At 60.3% G+C, this 19,877-nt stretch overlaps 2 protein-coding genes across 3 annotated transcripts; both read left to right on the top strand.

The window, feature by feature from the left end:
- Nucleotides 1-5,577: 5,577 nt before the first annotated feature.
- On the top strand, nucleotides 5,578-12,411 carry SBK3 (SH3 domain binding kinase family member 3; the record flags this gene model as incomplete). The annotated part of the gene is made up of 5 exons (XM_055146488.1): nucleotides 5,578-5,581; nucleotides 8,098-8,273; nucleotides 8,508-8,658; nucleotides 9,099-9,301; nucleotides 11,770-12,411. Coding segments are annotated over exons 1-5 (1,176 nt in total), but the record flags the coding sequence as incomplete, so codon positions are not given.
- Nucleotides 12,412-13,943: 1,532 nt separating this feature from the next.
- SBK2 (SH3 domain binding kinase family member 2) lies at nucleotides 13,944-17,330 on the top strand. Of its 2 annotated transcripts, none has more exons than XM_004617008.2 (4): nucleotides 13,944-14,053; nucleotides 14,783-15,034; nucleotides 16,392-16,594; nucleotides 16,720-17,330. In XM_004617008.2, exons 2-4 carry the CDS (start codon nucleotides 14,785-14,787, stop codon nucleotides 17,284-17,286), a joined length of 1,020 nt encoding a protein of 339 aa, XP_004617065.2. In that variant the 5' UTR covers nucleotides 13,944-14,053; nucleotides 14,783-14,784; the 3' UTR covers nucleotides 17,287-17,330. The 2 variants fall into 2 exon arrangements, with proteins under 2 accessions (XP_004617065.2, XP_055002169.1); XM_055146194.1 differs by lacking the exon at nucleotides 13,944-14,053 and adding an exon at nucleotides 14,224-14,370.
- The last annotated feature ends 2,547 nt before the right edge of the window (nucleotides 17,331-19,877 follow it).

Below are 19,877 nucleotides of genomic sequence, written 5' to 3'. Positions count from 1 at the left end.
CGCCACTCCTGATAGAGACCCACAATATAGGAGCACACCCTAAGGGTCCTTTTTCATTTTTTCTATTTGGGTCACACCTGGCAATGCACAGGAGTTACTCCTGGCTTTGCACTCAGGAATCACCACTGGTGGTGCTCAGGGGACCATATGGGATGCTGGAAATCGAACCCAGGTCAGCCACATGCAAGGCAAATGCCCTACCCGCTGTGCTATCTATCGCTCCAGCCCCAAGGGTTCCTGTCACACTTGAGACCATGTGGATCAGCCCCCTGTGCTAACCTAGATCCTGCCTAGAATCTCCTGATTGAGGGGTGGGGGCTGGGGGGGAGGGAGGGAGGAGCATTTATGGCATCTTTGCTGGCACTAGGATCCAGACTGCTGCATGTAGGAGCTCAGGGAATCCTGAGTGCTCCGAGAGGAGCAGGTCCTTCACCAGCCACAGGTCCTGTCCTCAGGTCAGACCCTCCCTCATCCCAGGGCGCAGATGAACAGGTGGTCAGGGCTGTGCCTGGTCAGCAGAATCCTGGGCACCACTCACCACACCAGCTCTTAAGTGCCCTCTGCACCCCACCTTTCCTGTTTCCACCCTATTCTCTCTCCAGGGGCACCCCACCCCCACCCATTCCCTCCTCTCCAGTTGTGCCCACCATCTCCCACCTCCACATCTGCACACTCAGGCTGAGGAGATAGAATGTCCCTTAGCAAAACACAGAGGACACTAAGAGCAGAGAGGGAACAGCCCTGAGCACCTCCTGCAGGTGAGAAGACCAAGTTCAGGTACAGGAGATGATTCCTGCCCGGTGGTCAGTGTCCGTGAGCCTGATGGTTGGTCTTGTCCTGCGCTGAGCATTGGCTGCATTTGCCACTACACTCAAAGCACATTTCTTTGGGGTCAGGGGCTATTCTGAGGGGTTATTTTCACTGGATGGAGACATGTCCTGGGAGGGCGTGGCCAGGCAGATTTGGAGGTGGGAAGGGGTGTGGGGTCCATCTGCAGGAGTGAGCTGGGGGGCTGAGGAGAGAAGGAGGAAAGGATGGAGAGCTGATGGTGGCCTGTGAGGGACAGGGGCTCACTCACCCAGACACTGCTCTGTTCTCCTATCCACACCACTGAGCGTGGGTGGAGGGGCTGGAGAGGAAGGAGAGGGCTAGGGCACTTGCCTTTCCTGTGGTCAATTCAGGATCAATCCCTAACGTTGCAGGTAGTCCCCGGTCCCCACCAAGAGTGACCCTAAGCACTGAGCCAGAAGTCAGCCTTGAGCATTCCTGGGTATGATTGCCAATCTCTCACCCTGCAATGGTTAGAGGACCTGAGCAGACCCGCTCCATAAAAGATACAGCTGCGGGCCAGGTTACCCAGCTGGGAAACACAGATCGCCAGCCGCAATGCTGTCCCCTCATTCACCTGTCAGGGCAGTCACAGCGTTAACAGAGCTAGAGCACGCAGGTGCTCCCGAGGGAGGACTGCAGAGCAGGGAGGCCTCACTGCAAGCAGGGGCAGCTTTCTCCAGCTGCTGGAAGCAGCAGCACTGCAGGCCACGAGACACCTCCTGCACTTCATCTGAAGGGTGTGGGAACAGGCCTTGGGAAAGAGATCATCTCGTATTCACTGAAGCATGTGTGAGTGCACGTGTAGGAGGGTGTGACTGTGTGCATGTGTGTGAATGTGTCTGTATTTCTGAATGTGAATGTGTGTGTGGAGGTGTGTGAGGTGTGTGTTCATGATTATATGAGTGTATGTGTGTGTGTCTGTGTCTGTGTGTGGTAGTGGGGGTCAAACTCACTCCTCATACGTGTGTGGCATGTACTTTACCTGAGCCCCATCCCTGGTCCCCAGAGTCAACACAACTCCGAGGGAAAGCACGTGTCCAAGGATGGATGAATGGACAAAGACCAATGGTGCGGACCAACAGTGGAACAAGGAGCAGAATCTCACATGCGCAAGTCTCAGTTGGCCCTTGATTGCAACGTGCCCCACTGGGAAATGGGTGAGAGAGGAAGACATGTGCCAGGAGATCTCACCTATGCCTGGAATCTGGCACAAACAGACCAGACCTGCCTGCCCGCTCTAGCTGCAGGCCAGACAGGGTAACGGGCAGTGGCAGCCAGGAGACAAAGTTTCTTTGATGAGTGTGATGCTGGCAGGGGCTGGGTAGCTGCTAGGCAGGGCTAAACTAGTGAGTGTGTGTGCATGTGTGAGTGTCAGTGTGTGTGTGTGTGTGTGTGTGTGTGTGTGTGTGCCCGCGCATGTGAGTGTGTGTGTGCAGTAAGTATGCAAATCTCTGTGTGTTGGAAAATACCCTGAGAGCAGGTCTTAGATACTTTCATCATAAGAAAAGCTATGTTTGGACAAGTCCTTGAGCCTCCTCTCTTAAGGGAGACACACTCAGGCTTGGAAATGAGGGCACCCCTGAAAAGGCATCCCCACCTTGACCCTTCCTTCAGCTTCTCATCTCATCCCTTGTGCCTGGGGGCCCCCTCTGGTTGCCACCAATATCCCAATGGTCAGGATGAACTGGGAATGCCTGCAGCTCAGCCAGGAGGCTTTGGGGTAATCTTTGAGCCCACCTCTTCCAGCCTCCCCAAGCGCAGGCGTGTCCAGCCCTGTCCACCACCGAAGCGCCGGACATGCGCATGGACCCTGTTTTCTCAGTCTCCACCACAGCCCCTATCAGCGGTTGTGCCTCAGGAGGAGGCACTGGGGGGTGAAAATGAACCCTGTAAGAGGAAAAATTCCTCCAACATCTCTGGAGCAGGAGGAGGAGAGTAAGAGAAGGTGGGTACAGCCCCCACGGTCCAGAGCACCCCACATGTACCCCCACCTGCTCACCAGCTTCCCTTGCACCTCAGCACCCTGGGCCCACAGTTTCCTCTGCCTGCAGAGTCCCCTTCACCCCAGACCTCCCCCAAGCCCCCAGCCTTTCCTTCTTCAGTCTCGGTCTCCATGTCTCACTCCTGTCCTCTCCATCTCTATCTTTCTTCAGTTCTCTCTCCTTATCTGCCTCTGTCTCTCCCTCTCTCTCCTCTCTCTCTCTGTCTCTGTCTCTTTCTGTCTCTGTCTCTCTCTGTCTCTCTGTCTCTGTCTCTGTCTCTCTGTCTCTCTCTGTCTCTCTCTGTCTCTCTCTCTCTCTCTCTCTCTCTCTCTCTCTCTCTCTCTCTCTCTCTCTCTCCCAATTCTGTCTCCCTCTTCTTAGATGGGGCAGGAGAAAACCCAGCACTGCTGCCAGCTACATCCGCACACAGTGGCCAGAGCAGAGGAGAGCTGTAATGTTTGCCTTGAACTCCAGTCCCATCCCCACGCCCCCAGAGGCGTGACCCTAAGCCCAGCCCCCAGCCTCAGCCTCACTGTACAGATTCCCCAAACTGAGCCTGCACCTCCCAAATCAGGCACTGGGAAGGGGTGCAGAGTGTGAAGGAGCACAGAATCTACGTGTCAGCAGGCCAGTGGCCCCTGGGCCAGCAGCAGTCACGGGCATGAAAGGCCCTGTTTCCTGGTGCATGGCAACCAACATGGGGAGACCTTGTGCATGTACTTGTGCCTGTGTGTGCATCTTCACGTGTATGCATGCACATGTACAAGTGTGTGCATGCAGGCATGTACATATGCCTACTGCATGTGTACATTGTCTGCATGTGCACTGTGTATATGCATAAGTGTTTGTACATGTGTGCATGCATGTATATCTGCATGCATGTATGTATGTGTGCTTGCAAATGTATATGCATGTGTGTGGGTGTATGTACATATGCATGTGTGTGTGCTGCCACCTCACTGGGGAGACCAGGGAGGTGCATGGGCGGGTTGGTGCAGGGGCTGGCGGTGCTGGGGCTGTGGAAATGCCTCCTTAATTACCGCTAATCGACCGGATTTACCCGTCTGACAAACACACGTGCCCTCCCTCCAGCACACACGCGTATCTTGGAGGGTTTGTGCAGTGCTTGGCGGGGAGCTGGCAGGGCAGGGCAGCAGGTGCCAGCTGCAGCGGGCTCGGAGCCAGGCTGTGGTGCTTGGCCTCCATCTGCAGCCAGCGGGGAGCAGGGGGGTCATCGCAGAGCTGGACAGATGCCGCTGGGCTGGCTGTGAAGTGGGGGGCACCCACGGGGGCAGCAGGCCCTCTGCTGGCTGAGACAACACTGATTCCTGATGGCTCGGCGAGGAGCCTGGCAGCGCGAGGTGCTCTCCTGACACTACCCACGTGCCTGTTGCTGCATCTTCCTTGGCCTGCCCTCTCGGGGCACAGAGATGACTCCTGGCTCTTTGCTCTTTGCTGACCCCTGTGGGGGTCAGCCGTGTGCGAGGCAAACGCCCTGCGCACTGTCCTGCTACCCCAGCCCCCTCACACACTCCTCATCTCGCTCTGGCTCTCTTCACCCTCTCGTGCTCTCAGTCTCTCATTTTCTGTCTCTCAGTGTCTCTCTCACTCAAAGTCTCTCACACTCTGTCTCAGCCTCTCACTCTCTCTCAGTCTCTCTGTCTCTCTCAGTCTCTCATCCAGTCCCTCACTCTGCCTTTCACTCTCAGTCTCTCTGTCTTAGTCTCTTTCACTCTCTCAATCTCTCATTCTGCCACTCATTCTCTCTCACTTTCACTCTCTCTTACACTCCCTCTCTCTCTCTCTCTCTGTTTCTCACTATCTCATTATTCTCAGTCTGTCACTCTCAGCCTCCCTCACTCTCGCTCTCAGAGTCACTCTCTTCCAGTCTCTCTGCTTCTCTCACTCTCAGTCCTCTGTCTCTCAAAGGAGTCATACCAATTGAGTGGGGAGAGTCTTGGGGTGCAGGGCTGGGACGTGCCCTCACATGCAGACCTTGAGCCCCTCCCTAGCCTACGGTTCCTTTCTTTCAGAACAGAGCAAATCCATCTCAGGTCTTTATCTCACTCCCTGCTCGAGTGGGCACCAGTAACATCTCCACTGTGAGAATTGTTACTGTTTCTGGCATATTGAATTTGCCACAGGGAGCTTGCCAGGCTCTGCTGTGTGGGTGGGATACTCTTGGTAGCTTGCCAGGCTCTCTGAGAGCGACGGAGAAATCAAACCCTGGTAGGCCTCGTGCAAGGCAAACGCCCTACCCGCTGTGCTATCACTCCAGTTCCCCCGGCCCCTCTCTGGGGAAAATGTAAAAGCTATAAATTGAAGATCTGGGGGTCAGAGAGACAGTAGAGTTACAGTGCTTACTTTATATGTGGCTGACAGGATTTGATCCCCAGCACCCCGCAGGGTCCCCCAGCACCACCAGGAGTGATCCCTGCACAGAGCCAGAAGTCAGCCCTGAGCCCTGCTGGGTGTGGGTGGCCCCCAAACAAACACAACTGTAGCTCCAGGCATGCTGCCTGTCCGTAGGTGAGGGGAACTGCTGGCACCACGTTCTGGGCCCTACGCAGGGGGCTGAGGACAGGTGGGGAGACCCCCAGGGGACACGTGTGTTTCACCTTAGTGCCCTGTGCCTGCCTGCACCGGTCTCCCTCACTCCCTTTCTCGGAGGAAACTAAGGCACAGCGGAAGCAGTACACTGGTGGAGAGGGTCCGGGGGGTGGAGCCCCTAAGAATTTGGCACACAGCGCAGGCCCCCGGCACCATGGGTGCCGCCTGCAGCTCCCCCACAAACACACCTGCCACTCGAGGTCACTCCGGGTGACCCCGCAGAGTGGCGTTGCTAAATGGGGAGGTGCAAAGCTCCCCGGATCATCAGTCTGCGGGGGAGGGGGGGTGTCCCCTCTCAGCCCTTCCCTTGGGGACCCAGGTGGTCCACTCTGCGGTCTGACCTTTCGACTCCAGCAAAACAGCTGCTCTGGCCCTGCGCTCGCCCGCACCCATGCACGCACACGAACACGTGCACACACCGACCTGCACCACACACTCACACACGCACAACAACCCCACACCACGCACAACAGTTACACACACGCACCAGCCCGTGGGGATCCCCCAGGGCACGGGCAGCCTCGGGTCCTAGAACCAGGGGTATGGCTGGCTTGGCTGGCTAGTGTCTCTCCTTCTCCAGGTCTCAGTTTCCCCCCTCCAGAGCCTGGGGCCCCAGCCCGGTTCTCCCGTGGCTTGGCAGGAGGCTACCACCATCTTGAATGAATTAAAAAAAATAATAATAAAGCAGAGCCAGGGCCAGTGCCTAGTAAGCCAGGAATAAGCAGCCACCAGCGCGGGCCAGTGCCCAGGGGCCAGGAATAAACAGCCCTGAGCGCTTAGTTCAGTTTCTCAATGGGCCAAGAACATCCGAGAAAGTTCCTGACCCCAGCAGCCGAGAGAGCGCATGGGCGCGTGGGGAGCGGTTGGAGCACCTGGACCAGGTCCTGAGAGCCGTGAGTGTGTAGCCCGTCTCCCCAAACGGCGCAGGGGTGTGAGGCCACAGTGAATCCTGCCATCTGCTGGGACACCCCAAATCATCCAAGGCCCCAATCATCATTGCAAGCTGAGCAAAACCAGTGCGAGGGCCCGTGCGATCTTCCTGCCATCTGATACTCCCTCTCCCCCCAACCCCAAATCAGACATTGCTGAAGTGTTTTAACGCAAACACCAGACCGAGTACTGTTGCAGTCCAAAAGGGGCACAGGCTGCCCCCCACCTCTCAAGGTGAGCGTAGCTGGCAGTGCTAGAGGTCCCGAGCTCAGCCTGAACCCAGAAGGCTTATCCTTCCTCTGCGCGGCTTGGCACAGGCGGGCCAGCGAGGCGCTTCCAGGGCGCGAAGTGCTGCTGCATCTTTATTAATAGCAGTGGCCGTAGTAGTAGTGGAAACGGGTGAGTCACCACTGGCTGCCGCAGCCTCTCCTCCTGCCGACCTTGGGTGAGCGGATGAGCCCCTGTGGCCTCAGTTTCCTGCTCTGCAAACTGGGGGCGAATCCCCCTTTCGCGGTGTCAAGGAGAATTCAGCGTCAGGGGCCCAGGCAGCCTGCTCCTTCTGCTCTCCAGAACTCAGCTCCAAAACTCCCAGTCTGAGAGAGGAGGTTGGAGCCTGATCCCGGGTCTGAGGGAGGTGACTGGGATTCTAAACCTCTGAACCTGAGGTGGGGCGTGAGGGAGGAGGTTACTGACCCAGGGACAGGACCCCTGGGTCTATGGGTGAAAGAGTCTAGAGGCTGGACACATGGGTCTGAAGGAGGAGGCTGGAGACTGAACCCCTGGATGTAAGGGTGGAGGAGGCTGGGGGCTGGGCCCTGGGGTCTGAGGGAGGAGGGGTCAGGGTCCTAGACTCTTGAATCTGAGGGAGGAGGCTGGCGGGCTGGACCCTTGGATCTGAGGAAGGTAGGATTAGGCCCCCAGACCTGAGTGTGGAGGAGGCTTGGGACTGGGCCCTGGGTCTGAGGGAGGAGGCTTGGGACTGGGCCCTGGGTCTGAGGGAGGAGGCTTGGGACTGGGCCCTGGGTCTAAGGGAGGAAGCTAGGGGCTGGGCCCTGGTGTTGAGCAGCCGGACAGGGAGTCCTCCTCCCTGGGTCCTAGAAAGCAGACCCCAGTTCCGAGAGGAGGCAGAGCCAAGGTCAGGGGCCCCAGCCCAGGTGAGGTGTGAATGGGGGCCTCGCCCCCCGCTCTTGGGCCTAGCCCTTGGGGTTCACAATGTGTTTTGTCCCCTTTGTTCTGGGCCCAGAGCCCAGAGTCCAGCTGGTCTAAGTTTGGAAGGGGGAGGGCGGGGGACAGCGTGTCAGAGGGGGTGAGGGAGGGGTGTGCGGTGACACGATGTCTCCATGCGGCTGCACACACCCCCCTGTCCCATGTCCAGAGAAAGGGAGGAGGGACAAAGGGCTCTTCAAGGGAGACGTGAATAAAGCTGGGACAAGAGAGAAACCGGGGAGCGAGCCACTGGGGGCAGGCGGGCGGGAGGATCAAGACAGAGACACAGAGAGAGAGACACAGAGTCAGAGAGAGGGAGAAACAGGAACAGAGACACAGAGATAGAGAAACAGGAACAGAGAGACACAGAGAGAGACAGAGACACACAGAGAGAAACAGGAACAGAGAGAGACACAGAGATAGAGACAGAGAAATAGGGACCCAGAGAGACACAGAGACAGAGAGAGAGAGAAGCCGAGAGACAGAGAGACAGCCGGGGGGCGAGGGGCATTCCACAGACCTTTGCCCAGAGCCGCAGGCCGCAACCAAGTGCAGACGAGGGCAGGGAAGCTCAGCAGCACACGGGGACCCCGAGAGGACGCAGCCTGGCCAGCTCGGCGGGGCCCCTCTCACAGAACCCCCGAGTGTGGCCACGCCCTGGCGCAGGCTCTGGAGCTCAGGGAGCCGCAGCAGCCCGAGGATGGGGAGCCCGAGGTGAGGGGGGCGGCAGGAGGAGAGGTCTGGGGGGGGAGCAGCGCCGTTGGGAGAAGCCCCCCTCCAGGGGAAGCCCCAGCCCCACGGCCAGTCAGTCCCCAGCTGGCCAGGACACAGAATCAGATGGCCAGGACCGTGAGTCACCGTGAGTCAGTCTCTCGGGACCGTGGCTCTGGCGCCCCCCACCTTGGCTGCTTCCGGGGCTCCAGACTCACCCCCCGACCCTTCCTGCAGGAGGACACAGTCACAGCCCTGCAGCGGCTGGTGGAGCTGACGGCCCCTCGAGTGACCCCCCTGAGGAGCCTACGGGCCCAGTACCGCCTCATCCGCAAGCTCGGCTCCGGCTCCTACGGTCGCGTGCTCCTGGCCCGGCCTCACCCTGGGGGTGAGTCCCGGCCCACAAGGGCCACAGAGACACGGAGCAGGCCCGGGGGGAATGGGACTGGGGCCTCAGAACACTGTTCTCTGGGAAGCAGCTCGCCCAGAGAGAGTGAGCAGCATGCCTGAGGGCACACAGCAAGGCAGTAGCACAGCTCGGAGCAGAGCCCAGACACCAAGGCCCTCACTTTTGGCAAGCCGAGAACTGGGACCCAGAGAGGCCAAAGAGCCCTGCAGGGTCACACAGCTCACTGAAGGCACAGCAGGACGGTGTCAGGGGGACCCACCGCAATTTCCCAGGAGAAACGGGCCAGACAGTGACCGGGCAGCCCCGGGGGGAACTGCGCTGTCTCAATGATGATGGCCCGGGGAGTACCGGCGGGTGGGGGGGGTGGCGGGCAGGGCCGTAGGTCTGACCGCCAGCTGCCCACTCCTTTCTCCCCACAGGTCCCGCCGTGGCCCTGAAGCTCTTGCGGCGAGACTCGGTGCCCAGGAGCACCTTCCTGAGGGAGTTCTGTGTGGGCCGCTGCGTCTCCTCACACCCCGGCCTGCTGCGGACGCTGGCGGGGCCTCTGCAGACACCCCAATACTTTGCCTTTGCCCAGGAGTATGCACCCTGTGGGGACCTCAGCGGCATGCTCCAGGAAAGGGTGAGGCCGTGGGCAGGGCAGGGTCCCCTCTGCCTCCAGCCTTGTCCAACAGCACAGCCGCACCCACACGCTGCAGCCTCGGCCTGCAACTCATCCTCAGAGTGCTAGAGAACTGAGACGCCGAGCACAGGCTCCGCAGGGTCTGGGATGGAGTTGCGGGTACTTGAGATCCTGCAGGGAAGGTGGGGGAGACAGAGGGAGAGTGAGTCAGTGTTGGGCAGGGCGGGGGGCGGGACAAGGGAGGACAGTTGGCAGCAGGGATGCAGGACAGGGCTGGCCACTGACACCCCTTGGCTGTGGACCCAGTTCTGGGTGGCAATTGTGGGGCTGACTGGAAAGAGGGGCCTGAGGGGCTCGCAGGATGGGAGCACAGGCGTGGAGCTAGGTCCGGGCTTGGTTCCCTGAGTACTTGAGAATGTGCCCCATTCAGAGGAGGCCAGGCCAGGACTGACTTTAGGAGGACCAAGGGTCAGGGCAAGTGACCCTGAGGGAAGGCTTCAGAGGAACATCAGCTCAGGGAGACACAGAAGAAAAGCTGGAAGGATGGATGGGTGGGTGGATGAGTGGATGGATGGGTGGGTAGATGGTGGGTGGGTGGATGAATGGATGGGTAGTGGAAGGAAGGAAGGAAGGAAGGAAGGAAGGAAGGAAGGAAAGGAGGGAGGGAGGGAGGGAGGAAAGGAAGGAGAGAGGAAGGAAGGAAGGAAGGAAGGAAGGAAGGAAGGAAGGAAGGAAGGAAGGAAGGAAGGAAGGAAGGAAGGAAGGAGGAAGGGAGGGAGGGAGGAAGGGAAGAAGGGAGGGAAGAAGGGAGGGAGGGAGGGAGGAAGGAAGGGAGGAAGAAAGGGAAAGGGAGGAAGGAAGGGAGGGAGGAAGGAAGGAAGGAAGGAAGGAAGGAAGGAAGGAAGGAAGGAAGGAAGGGAGGGAGGGAGGGAGGGAGGGAGGAAGGAAGGGAAAGAAGGAAGGGAGAAAGGGAGGGAGGGAGGAAGGGAGGGAGGGAGGGAGGACGGAAGGAAGGAAGGAAGGGGAGGAAGGGAGGAAGGAAGGAAAGAAGGAAGGAAGGAAAGGGAGGAATGGAGGAAGGAAGGAAGGAAGGAAGGAAGGAAGGAAGGAAGGAAGGAAGGAAGGAAGGAAGGAAGGAAGGGAGGGAGGAAGGAAGGAAGGAAGGGAGGAAGGGAGGAAGGAAGGAAAGAAGGACAGAAGGAAGGAAGGAAGGAAGGAAGGAAGGAAAGAAGGAAGGAAAGAAGGAAGGAAGGAAGGAAGGAAGGAAGGAAGGAAGGAAGGAAGGAAGGAAGGAAGGAAGGAAGGAAGGAAGGAAGGGAGGGAGGGAGGGAGGGAGGGAGGGAGGGAGGAAAGAAGGAAGGGAGGGAGGAAGAAAGGGAGGGAGGGAGGGAGGGAGGAAGGAAGGAAGGAAGGAAGGAAGGAAGGAAGGAAGGAAGGAAGGAAGGAAGGAAGGAAGGAAGGAAGGAAGGAAGGAAGAAAGGAAAGAAGGGAGGGAGGGAGGGAGGAAGGAGGGAGGGAGGAAGGGTGGGAGGGAGGAAGGGAGGAAGGGAGGGATGGAGGGAGGGGGGAAGGAATGGAGAAAGGAAGGAAAGAAGGAAGGAAGGAAGGAAGGAAGGAAGGAAGGAAGGAAGGAAGGAAGGAAGGAAGGAGGGAGGGAGGGAGGGAGGGAGGAAGGGAGGAAGGGAGGGATGGAGGGAGGGGGAAGGAATGGAGAAAGGAAGGAAAGAAGGAAGGAAGGAAGGAAGGAAGGAGGGAGGGAGGGAGGGAGGGAGGGAGGGTGGGTGGAAGGAAGAATGGAGAGAAGGAAGGGAGGGAGGGAGGGAGGCTGGAAGGAGGAAGGAAACAGTACTTGATGGGTGATTGGCCACTTACCTGGTGATGGGTGATGTGGCTGGAGACTCCTTCCTGGGCAGCTGGTGGCCACTGCTCTGCTGTCTGCTGGGCTTTTGCCTGCTGTGGGTTTTGCTGGGAGACACTCCCCGCTCCCCTGACCAGCGGCGGCAGGAGGTAGAATGGGAGTTGGTCTAGAGGTGGGCCCAGATTACTGAGGACTGAGACTGCTGAGGGGTGTGATTTGGAGAAATGCAGAAGTAGATTTGAGCACTGGGCATAGAGACAGTTTGATGGAGCTGGAAGAGCTCCTGGTCCTATCTGGGGCTCCAGGGCAGACAAGAGCTGGCCCGAGAGGGCAGATGACCGGACGACAATGATGTGATCTGGAGAACTGGCAGGGACATTTGAAGTTACCTTAATGTGGGGGATTTGGACTCTTTTTGTTTTGTGTTGGGCCCTACCTGGCATTTCTCAGGGAATATTCCCGGCCTGGTCCCAGGGATTACTCCTGGCAGTGATGGGGTACCGTCTGCGGTGCCGGGGATGGAGCCAGGACCCTGGATTCTTAAACCCCAAGTGAAGAGGGACCAAAGCCCCTGGCTGTGACTGACCCAACCTTCTCTCCTTGACCCCAGGGCCTCCCAGAGCTGCTGCTGAAGCGGGTGGCGGCCCAGCTGGCCACAGCCCTGGACTTCCTGCATGGCCGGGGCCTGGTTCATGCCGATGTCAAACCAGACAACGTGCTAGTCTTCGACCGGGTCTGCAGTCGTGTGGCCCTGGGAGACCTGGGCCTCACCCGGCCCGAGGGCAGCCCGGCCCTTGCGCCCCCCAGGCCCCTGCCCACTGTGCCCCCAGAGCTCTGCCTCCTGCTCCCCACCGCCACCCTACCCCTACGGCCGGCTGTGGACTCCTGGGGCCTGGGGGTGCTCCTTTTCTGCACCGCCACTGCCAGCTTCCCCTGGGATGTGGCACTGGCCCCTGACCCCGAGTTTGAAGCCTTTGCCCGGTGGGTGACTGCCCGGCCCCAGCCCCCTCAGCCCCCGCCCCCTTGGGACCAGTTCTCACCTGCAGCCCTGGCTCTGCTCCGGGGGCTCCTGGACCTGGACCCTGAGACGAGAAGCCCCCCACTGGTGGTCCTGGAGTTCCTGGGGGACGACTGGGGACTGGAGCAGGACGGAGCAGGGACTGGGGACTCTGCGGTAGATGGGGAGGAAGTGGGGGAGGAAGGGGGCTCAAGCTTGGAGGAGTGGACAGACGGGGAGGAGGAGGACAAAGAGGAGAGGGGGATGGGGCCAGACACAGACACACCCTGAGCTGATAGGAGAGGCCAGACTGGTGGGGGGGACAGAGCAGCACACTGTCCCCCCAGACTGCCTGGGCTCTTGAGTCCCTGCCACCCAGCCCCCAGCCCCAACTCCTCCAGCCCCTCTCAGACCTAGGGGATGCGCAGCATTCAGGGACCCGGTGTGGCTCTGGGCTCAGCCCAGGGAAGCCTTCCTCACCTCCGTGGGCCCCTGCAGCACCCAACATTCCTGGTCGGTCTCTGATCACTGCCACCTGCACGCACAGTCACGTGCACACCCACATACACGCACACACACACATACACGCACATGTACACAAGGGCCCACACAGACGGGCACACCCACACCCACACACAGAGGCACATAATCCCCCCCACACACGGGCACATACCCACACGGATCATACATGCAAACACAGGTACATACACCCAGTACACACATGCAGGCATGCATATCTACATACACGTACACCCACAGCCCCATATTCATGTATGCACACAAGCACTCAGAGCCCACGCCCCATGCACACCCACCTCACAAACATGCATGTACACAAGTAACTTGTGACACACATCTACACATCAGTGCTCATCCCTGGAGCCCCTTCTTCAGCTCTGCGCCCCACTCCTCACCTGGGGTGCCTGTTCCCTGCCATGGCAGATTCTGGGAGCCCCTGGGCAGGGGCAGGCTGAGTCTCACATCCCACACTGGGTCCAGAACACATCTGTCCCTCCTGTGTCTTCAGACTGCAGCCTGGTGCCTGGCCTGGGGGCGACACAGGCCTGGGGGGCATAGTGAGGGGCGTGGGAGGGTGGCTGAGAGCATCCTCTAAGCTTGGACAAATGCCCTCTGGGCTGGGTGAGATGCAGTCCTGCCGGGCCAGGTTGCCTGACCCCCAGGCGGTCACTCCACAGCAAGAATCATTCTGGAATAAAATGATTGAATGCAGGACTGAGCTCATATAGCGCCTTTGATGTAATCCAGCAGGCTACGTGCGTCCAGCCTCCTTCCTCAGACCAGGGCTCCAGACCCCAGCCCTCCTCTCACAGATTAGCGCTCCAGACCCTGCTCTGAACTCTGCAGGCTGAGAAAGGAAGCTCCTCCTGGCTGTCTTCGCCGCCTCCCTGTGCCGGCCACTGGACACCTGCTTCCCCCCCCTTCCCCACCTCCCCCCTCCCAGTCCCAACTGCCCCCAGTGTCCCTGGCCACCCCCAACCACTTATGCCTCATCTACCAGGGGTCAATAGAGGGCAACGGGGGATCAGACGGGGAAGCCACAGGGGTGACCTCGCCCCTCAGGGTTCCATTCCCTGCTGACTTCTGAGCCCCAGGAGCCCACCTGTGGGGCAACAAACGAATGGCCGCGCTTCTGGAAGTCACCGCGCGATGGCGCTGTGCTCGCGTCCTGAGGAGGCGGGGCGGGGCTACGACCCCCGAGCTGGGGCGGGTCTTGCTCCTGGACAGCGCTGCTGGCCTGCGCCCCAGGGCCGGGCACTAACCACAGCGGACAGCGGAGGGCCAGGCCAGCCTGCAAGAGGAGAGGTGTGGAGGTCACTGCGCTCCGCAGAAGCGGGGGTTGTTGACCTGAGGAGCACCTAAGAGGGGAACCAGACAGGTGGCTGGGCGTGCAGGGGGTGGGCCTGCACCTGGGGGCTGCAGAGGGTCCGGGGCGAGGGCCAGAGACGGGGTCTGGCCTGGGTGTGTGCACACTTTCGGAAGTGTGGGCTGTGGGCCAGGCCTGAAGCTGGGGGGCCAATCCCTGGGTCTGCGGGAGGAGGCTAGGCACCAGACCCCTGCATCTGAGGGAAGAGGACCTGGATTGGACACCTGGGTCTGAGGGTAGAGGGGCTGAAATCCCAGGTCTGAGGGAGGAGGCTCCGGAGTCTGACAGCGGTGCTGGAATCAGAGTCCGGGTGTCCCAAGGGCTCACCGGTAAGTCCCTGCTCACGCCCAGGCCCCAGGCGTCCCGAGCCCCGGGGCAGAGAGCCTGCCTGCTCCCAGACCAGCCCTCACCCACCCGCTCTCGAGTGTTTGCTTTGGATACAAGGTTGGGGTGTCTCGAGTTATCTGGTTCATCTTTCACCCTGGGGACACGGGGTGGTGCAGAGAAGTCAAGGTGGGGGTGAGGGACATCTGTGTCCATGGACTTGACCTGAGCCCACACCAGTGATGGGCACTGGCTTCTCTGATGCCTCCAGTCAGGAGGGAGACTGAGTCACGGTGACTCTTGTCAGTGAGACCCCAGCCCTCCTCCCTCAGACCCAGGGTCCCCGGCCCTCCTCCCTTTGCCTAGCCTAGACCCCGCCCCTCTGGAGGGCACCATGTCCACTCCCTGCCCTTGCAGGGATGCCGGGCACGCGGCTGACAGAGGAGCAGGCCGAGGTGGAGGAGGCCAAGGTGGCGGACGAGGACCTGGGCGGCCTGACCCGCGAGGAGCTGCGGCAGGGCCAGGAGGCGGCGCTGGCGCTGGAGGACATGATGGCGCTGAGTGCGCAGACGCTGGTGCAGGCCGAGGTGGAGGAGCTGTACCAGCCCGTGCGGCCCCTGGGCCAGGGCCGCTACGGCCGAGTGCTGCTGGTCACGCACCGCCAGAAAGGTACAGGGTGTGGCCAGTGCCTGTCCCCCAGCCCCATGCCCGGGCTGGGTCCCCTCGCTGACCCTCGGCACCTCCCTCCAGCCTGAGACCCAGCTCTGAGCACGTGCCCTGCAGAATGACTCCTGCTGGTCACGGTCCCCTCCATGTGATCTCACCTGACCCCACCTGGTGGCCAGGAGGGACCTGAGCTTCGATGGGCCAACACTCAGAAGGCAGTTGTGGGGCCATGCGCGGTCCCCTACCTGTGACACCATCCTGCACCCACACACCTCAGGGTCCCGCACACCTGCCAGCTCCTCCCTGGGGTGACAGAATTCAGGAGAGGGAGACCAAGGAGTACAAGGGGCAAGTGGAGGGCAGAGGCGGGCTCAGGGTGCAGAGAGAGTCACTAGGGCTGAGTCCTCCCATGGGGCTATGCCAGGGTTTGGGCGTGAGGACTGCTCGAACCGGGCCATGCATGCTCCCAGGTTCTGAGAGTAATTCCACCTCTCTAGCTGCTCAGCGAGGCTGGGGTAGAGCGCTTAGGGATGTGTCCCGCCTGGTGCTGATGACCCAAGCTCCATGGACCCCGGAGCATTGCTGCTGTGGCTCTGGAGGTCTCTCATGGCAGTATGGCATCCTTTGTATAACGGGGAAGGCTGCTTGGGAACTTGAGCACTGCTTGGGAGGACTCCCAGAAAAGTGAAGGGGGAAAGTCTGCAGAGTCACAGAGACAGTGCAGGGGCTAAGATGCTCGTCTTGCACACACTGACCCCAGTTCAATCCTCAACACCAAATAGGGTCCCTGAAGCTCCACCAGGAGCAATCTCCGGCACAGAGCCAGGAGTGAGCCCCAAGCACAGAGTCAGGAGTGAACCCCAAGCACAGAGCCAGGAATGAACCACGAGCACAGAGCCAAGAGCAATCCTTGAGCACAGAGCTGGGAGTGATCCCTGAGCACAGAGCCAGGAGTGAGCCCTGAGCACAGTCAGGAGTCAACCTTGAATACAGAGCCAGGAGTAAGCCCTGAACAAAGAGCCAGGAGTGAGCCCTGACCACAAAGTCAGGAGTCAACCCCAAACACAGATCTAGGAGTGAGCCCCAAGCACAGAGCCAGGAGCAATCCCTGAGCACAGAGCTGGGAGTAAGACCTGGCCACAGAGCACAGAGCAGGAGTGAACTCTGAGCACAGAGTCAGGAGTGAGCCCTGAGCACAGAGCCAGGAGTGAGCCTCAGCTCTGCCAGGTGTGGGTCATAAACTAAAGACTGCAGGGTGTGGCCAACCCCATAGCTGGTGCAAGGCACACTCCGGGGAGCCAGGGTGGGGGGGCAGTGAGAGCTATAGGCCTGACCCTACCATTGCCCCCTGTGCTCCCAGGCACTTCCCTGGCCCTGAAGCAGCTGCCCAAGCCCTCCACAACCCTGCGCAGTTTCCTGCACGAGTTCTGCGTGGGACTGTGTCTGGGTGCGCACGCCGCCATCGTCACGGCCTACGGCATTGCCATCGAGTCTGTGGGTTCCTACAGCTTCCTGTGCGAGCCCGTCCTCCACGGGGACCTCATCGCCTTCATCGAGCCCAAGGTGGGTGGGCGCCGCCGCCGCATCCCCGCCCTGCGCTGCGTCGCGCTCTCGCCAGGGGCATCGCTTACTGCTGTGCCCACAGGTGGGGCTGCCCCTAGGCGCAGCGCTGACCCCTGTGCCCGCAGGTGGGGCTGCCCCCGGGCGCGGCGCAGCGCTGCGCGGAGCAGCTGGCGTCGGCGCTGGAGCACGTGCACGCGCGCGGCCTTGTGTACCGAGACCTGAAGCCCGAGAACGTGCTGGTGTGCGACGCGCGCTGCCGGCGAGTCAAGCTTGCGGACTTCGGCCACACGCGGCCGCGGGGGACGCTGCTGCGCCTGACCGGGCCGCCTATCCCCTACACGGCGCCCGAGCTGTGCGAGCCGCCGCCGCTGCCCGACGGGCTGCCCATCCAGCCGGCGCTGGACGCCTGGGCGCTGGGCGTGCTGCTCTTCTGCCTGCTCACCGGCTACTTCCCCTGGGATCAGCCGCTGCCCACCGCCGACCCCTTCTTCGAGGACTTCGTGGTGTGGCGCGCCTCAGGCCTGCCTGAAGACCGGCCGCAGCCCTGGGGCGGCCTGACACCCGCCGCCGACGCCCTGCTGTGGGAGCTGCTGGACCCCCGGCCCCGCAGCAGGGGCTCCGTGAGCCGCGTGCGGGCCTACCTGGGCCAACCCTGGAAGCAGCAGGAGGGGGCGGAGGCGGTGGGAGAGTGAGCCCCCCACCTCTGCAGACCCACGTGCTCTGGCCAGACAGGCCCCGCCAGTCCTGCTCTCTGGATCCCTCCCATGCTGCACGCCCTGGCCCTCTCTTGCAGAGGTGAGGAAGGAAGTGCTCGCCTCTTCCGCCTCAGCTCTACAATAAAGTCCAGCTGGCCAGGGCTGTGTGCTGTGTCCTCTGCTCTGGGAGGAGTCGAAAGTCGGGGAAGGGAGGTGGTGGGGGCCTATTGGGGCTGCCAGGGAGCAGGTGAGCTCAGGCAGTCCTATTTGGGATGTACACAGAGCGCGTCAGCAGAGCCTGTGGCTGGATGGCAGCAGGGGCTGGAGCGCATGTGAGTGTGTGTGCATGCAAGTGTGCATGCGTGTGAGCATGTGTGAGTATGAGTATGTGCATGTGTATGTATGTGCATGTGTATGTGAGAGCATGTGTGAATGTGCGCACATATGCATGCATGTGATGGTGTATATGAGCGTATGTGTGTATGTGAGCATGTGTGTATGTGTGAGTACACGTGTAGGCTTTGGGTCTACATGTCCTGTCGTAGGGTGTCCTGTGTCCCCCCTCTGGCGTGGCTAACCCTAGCGGACACGGGATCCATGTGTGTGTCCAGAGAGAGAGCTTGGTACGTGTCCATGGGCAGCAAGCAGGATCACGCAGGCTGTGCTGCCCATGGCAGACACTTTCTCTTCCTCTTTGTGTCCTTCTTGGCCACCCGCCCGGAGCAAAGCTACAACTCAGGGCTGATCGGGTGTCACTGTCCCTGTCCTGCACCCCACCAGGTCCCCCTGCTGTGGCCTCCACGGTGGAGGCTGGGGGCAGTCCTAGTGTGCAGTGACCTTCAAAGCTGTGGAATCCCATGAGGAAGGAACCAGGCCCTGGTCCTGGGGCTCCAGGAGCACCTCTGGGGGTGGAAGTGTCATGGGACAAGGGGGTGCAGTGGGGTCCTGGCCAACCCAGGTGGGCTTCCTGGAGTAGGTGTCACTAGGGAGGATAAGGTACAGGGGGTACAGTATCTCCTACCACTTCATCCATGGATCTGAAATAGTCCCAGCCACTGCCCACGGGCCACTGGCCAAGAATGTGTCCCCAAAAGCTGGTGGAGGGAGGGAAGGCCTGGAGGGTGCTAATTGGTGGTAGCAGCTGTGGATTAACGGGTGTCAGGGACGCTCCTAATCAGGCTGACTCAGGGCTGTTCCGATCCCGACACTTCCCCACTCCAACGGGCCTCAGCGTCACCGGCCCATGCTGGCCCGGGAGGAGAGAGAGTGAGGAGGGCTGGGTTAGAGAGAGTGAGGGGGGCTGGGTCAGGCTCCACCAGACGCCACAGGCCCCTGGGCATTGCCAGGTATGTTCTGTAGGGCCCCAGCCCTAGCGGGTTCCAGGGTACCCCCAGATCCTCAGGCCCAGGTTCCCAGTGCTGTCATACCTTAACTCCAGGATGTGAGTGGGGCTCTCACTCACTCCCTCTCCCCCCTCTCCCTCCCCCTTCCCTCCCCCCCACACACCCCTCTCCTGTTCCTCAAAACTTCCAAATAAAAGCTATTACTTAAAAAAGAAAGAAACAAAGGTGTTGGTGTCCAGTGTGAAATGGATATGTGGGGAACGAAGTACGGAGCTCAGGGCCAGGAGGATGCAGGAGGCCGGGCTAGGACCACATGTTCTGTGAGCATGGAGTGTGGCGTGACCCCTGACTCCCCCTGGACATGACCCCGAAACAAACAAAACAAAAGCTGGGACCAGAGGTGTAGCTCAGGAGTTGGTGCACAGGCCTGGCCTGAGAACCCCAGGGTCCATCCCCAGCATCACAGGTACCTGAACACCAGCGCAGCCACGAGAAAACAGACTGATGGTGCAGGAACAAGGTCTCTTTCCCCTCTCTCCTTCCCTCCCCCTCTCCCCCTCTCCCCTTCTCCCCTCTCCCTCTTTCCCCTTTTTCCACCTCTCTCCCCCTGTCCCTCCATCTTTCTCCCTCTCTCCTTGCTCCCTTATCCCCCTTCTCCCTCTCTCTGCCCTCTCTCTCTCTCTCCCTCTCTCCCCTCTGTGCCCCTCTCCCCATCTCTCTCCTGTCTCTACCCCTCCCCTCCCCCCATATGTCTCCCTCTGTCTCCCTCTCTCTCCCTTCTTCCCCCAACTCTCTCCCTCTCTGTCCTCCCCCTTCCCTGTCTCCCACCCTCCCTCAGCTGCACCCCTGCTTCCTGGAATCCAGCGTGGCCCATTTGTGGTTCATTTTCCAGATTGTGAGTAACTGATCACAGTGCAGATTTGTTTGCCCCAGGTCTCCCCAAAACATTGCAACTCTGCCTGGCCTCTGACCTCTGACTAGGGAGGTGCAGGGAGATGGGGAACACTCCAACACCCCGCTCAGTCCCACTGACTCCTGTGAACTGAGGTCCTGGCTTCCCCACCTTTACTGGTAGTTAAGTGCTTGTGGGTATGTGTGTGTGCATACGTGTGTGTCTATATGAGCACATGCCCGTGTGTATGCATACATGCCTGAGCACATGTTCATGTGAGTGTATGTGTACATGTGCGCATGAGCACATACCCATGTGCATATTTGTGCGTGTTGCATGTGCATGCCTGTGTG

The sequence above is a fragment of the Sorex araneus genome, chromosome 8, assembly GCF_027595985.1.
Source record: "Sorex araneus isolate mSorAra2 chromosome 8, mSorAra2.pri, whole genome shotgun sequence".
Taxonomy (NCBI): Eukaryota; Metazoa; Chordata; class Mammalia; order Eulipotyphla; family Soricidae; genus Sorex; species Sorex araneus.
This window is presented reverse-complemented; position numbering and strand designations above follow the sequence as displayed.

Excerpts from the sequence above, each read along its gene's own strand:
- SBK2 (XM_004617008.2), top strand. The coding sequence starts at position 14,785 with ATGCCGGGCACGCGGCTGACAGAGGAGCAGGCCGAGGTGGAGGAGGCC. Across the intron at positions 15,035-16,391 it reads GGTCACGCACCGCCAGAAAG|GCACTTCCCTGGCCCTGAAG; the intron begins GTACAGGGTGTG and ends CTGTGCTCCCAG. Across the intron at positions 16,595-16,719 it reads TCGCCTTCATCGAGCCCAAG|GTGGGGCTGCCCCCGGGCGC; the intron begins GTGGGTGGGCGC and ends CTGTGCCCGCAG.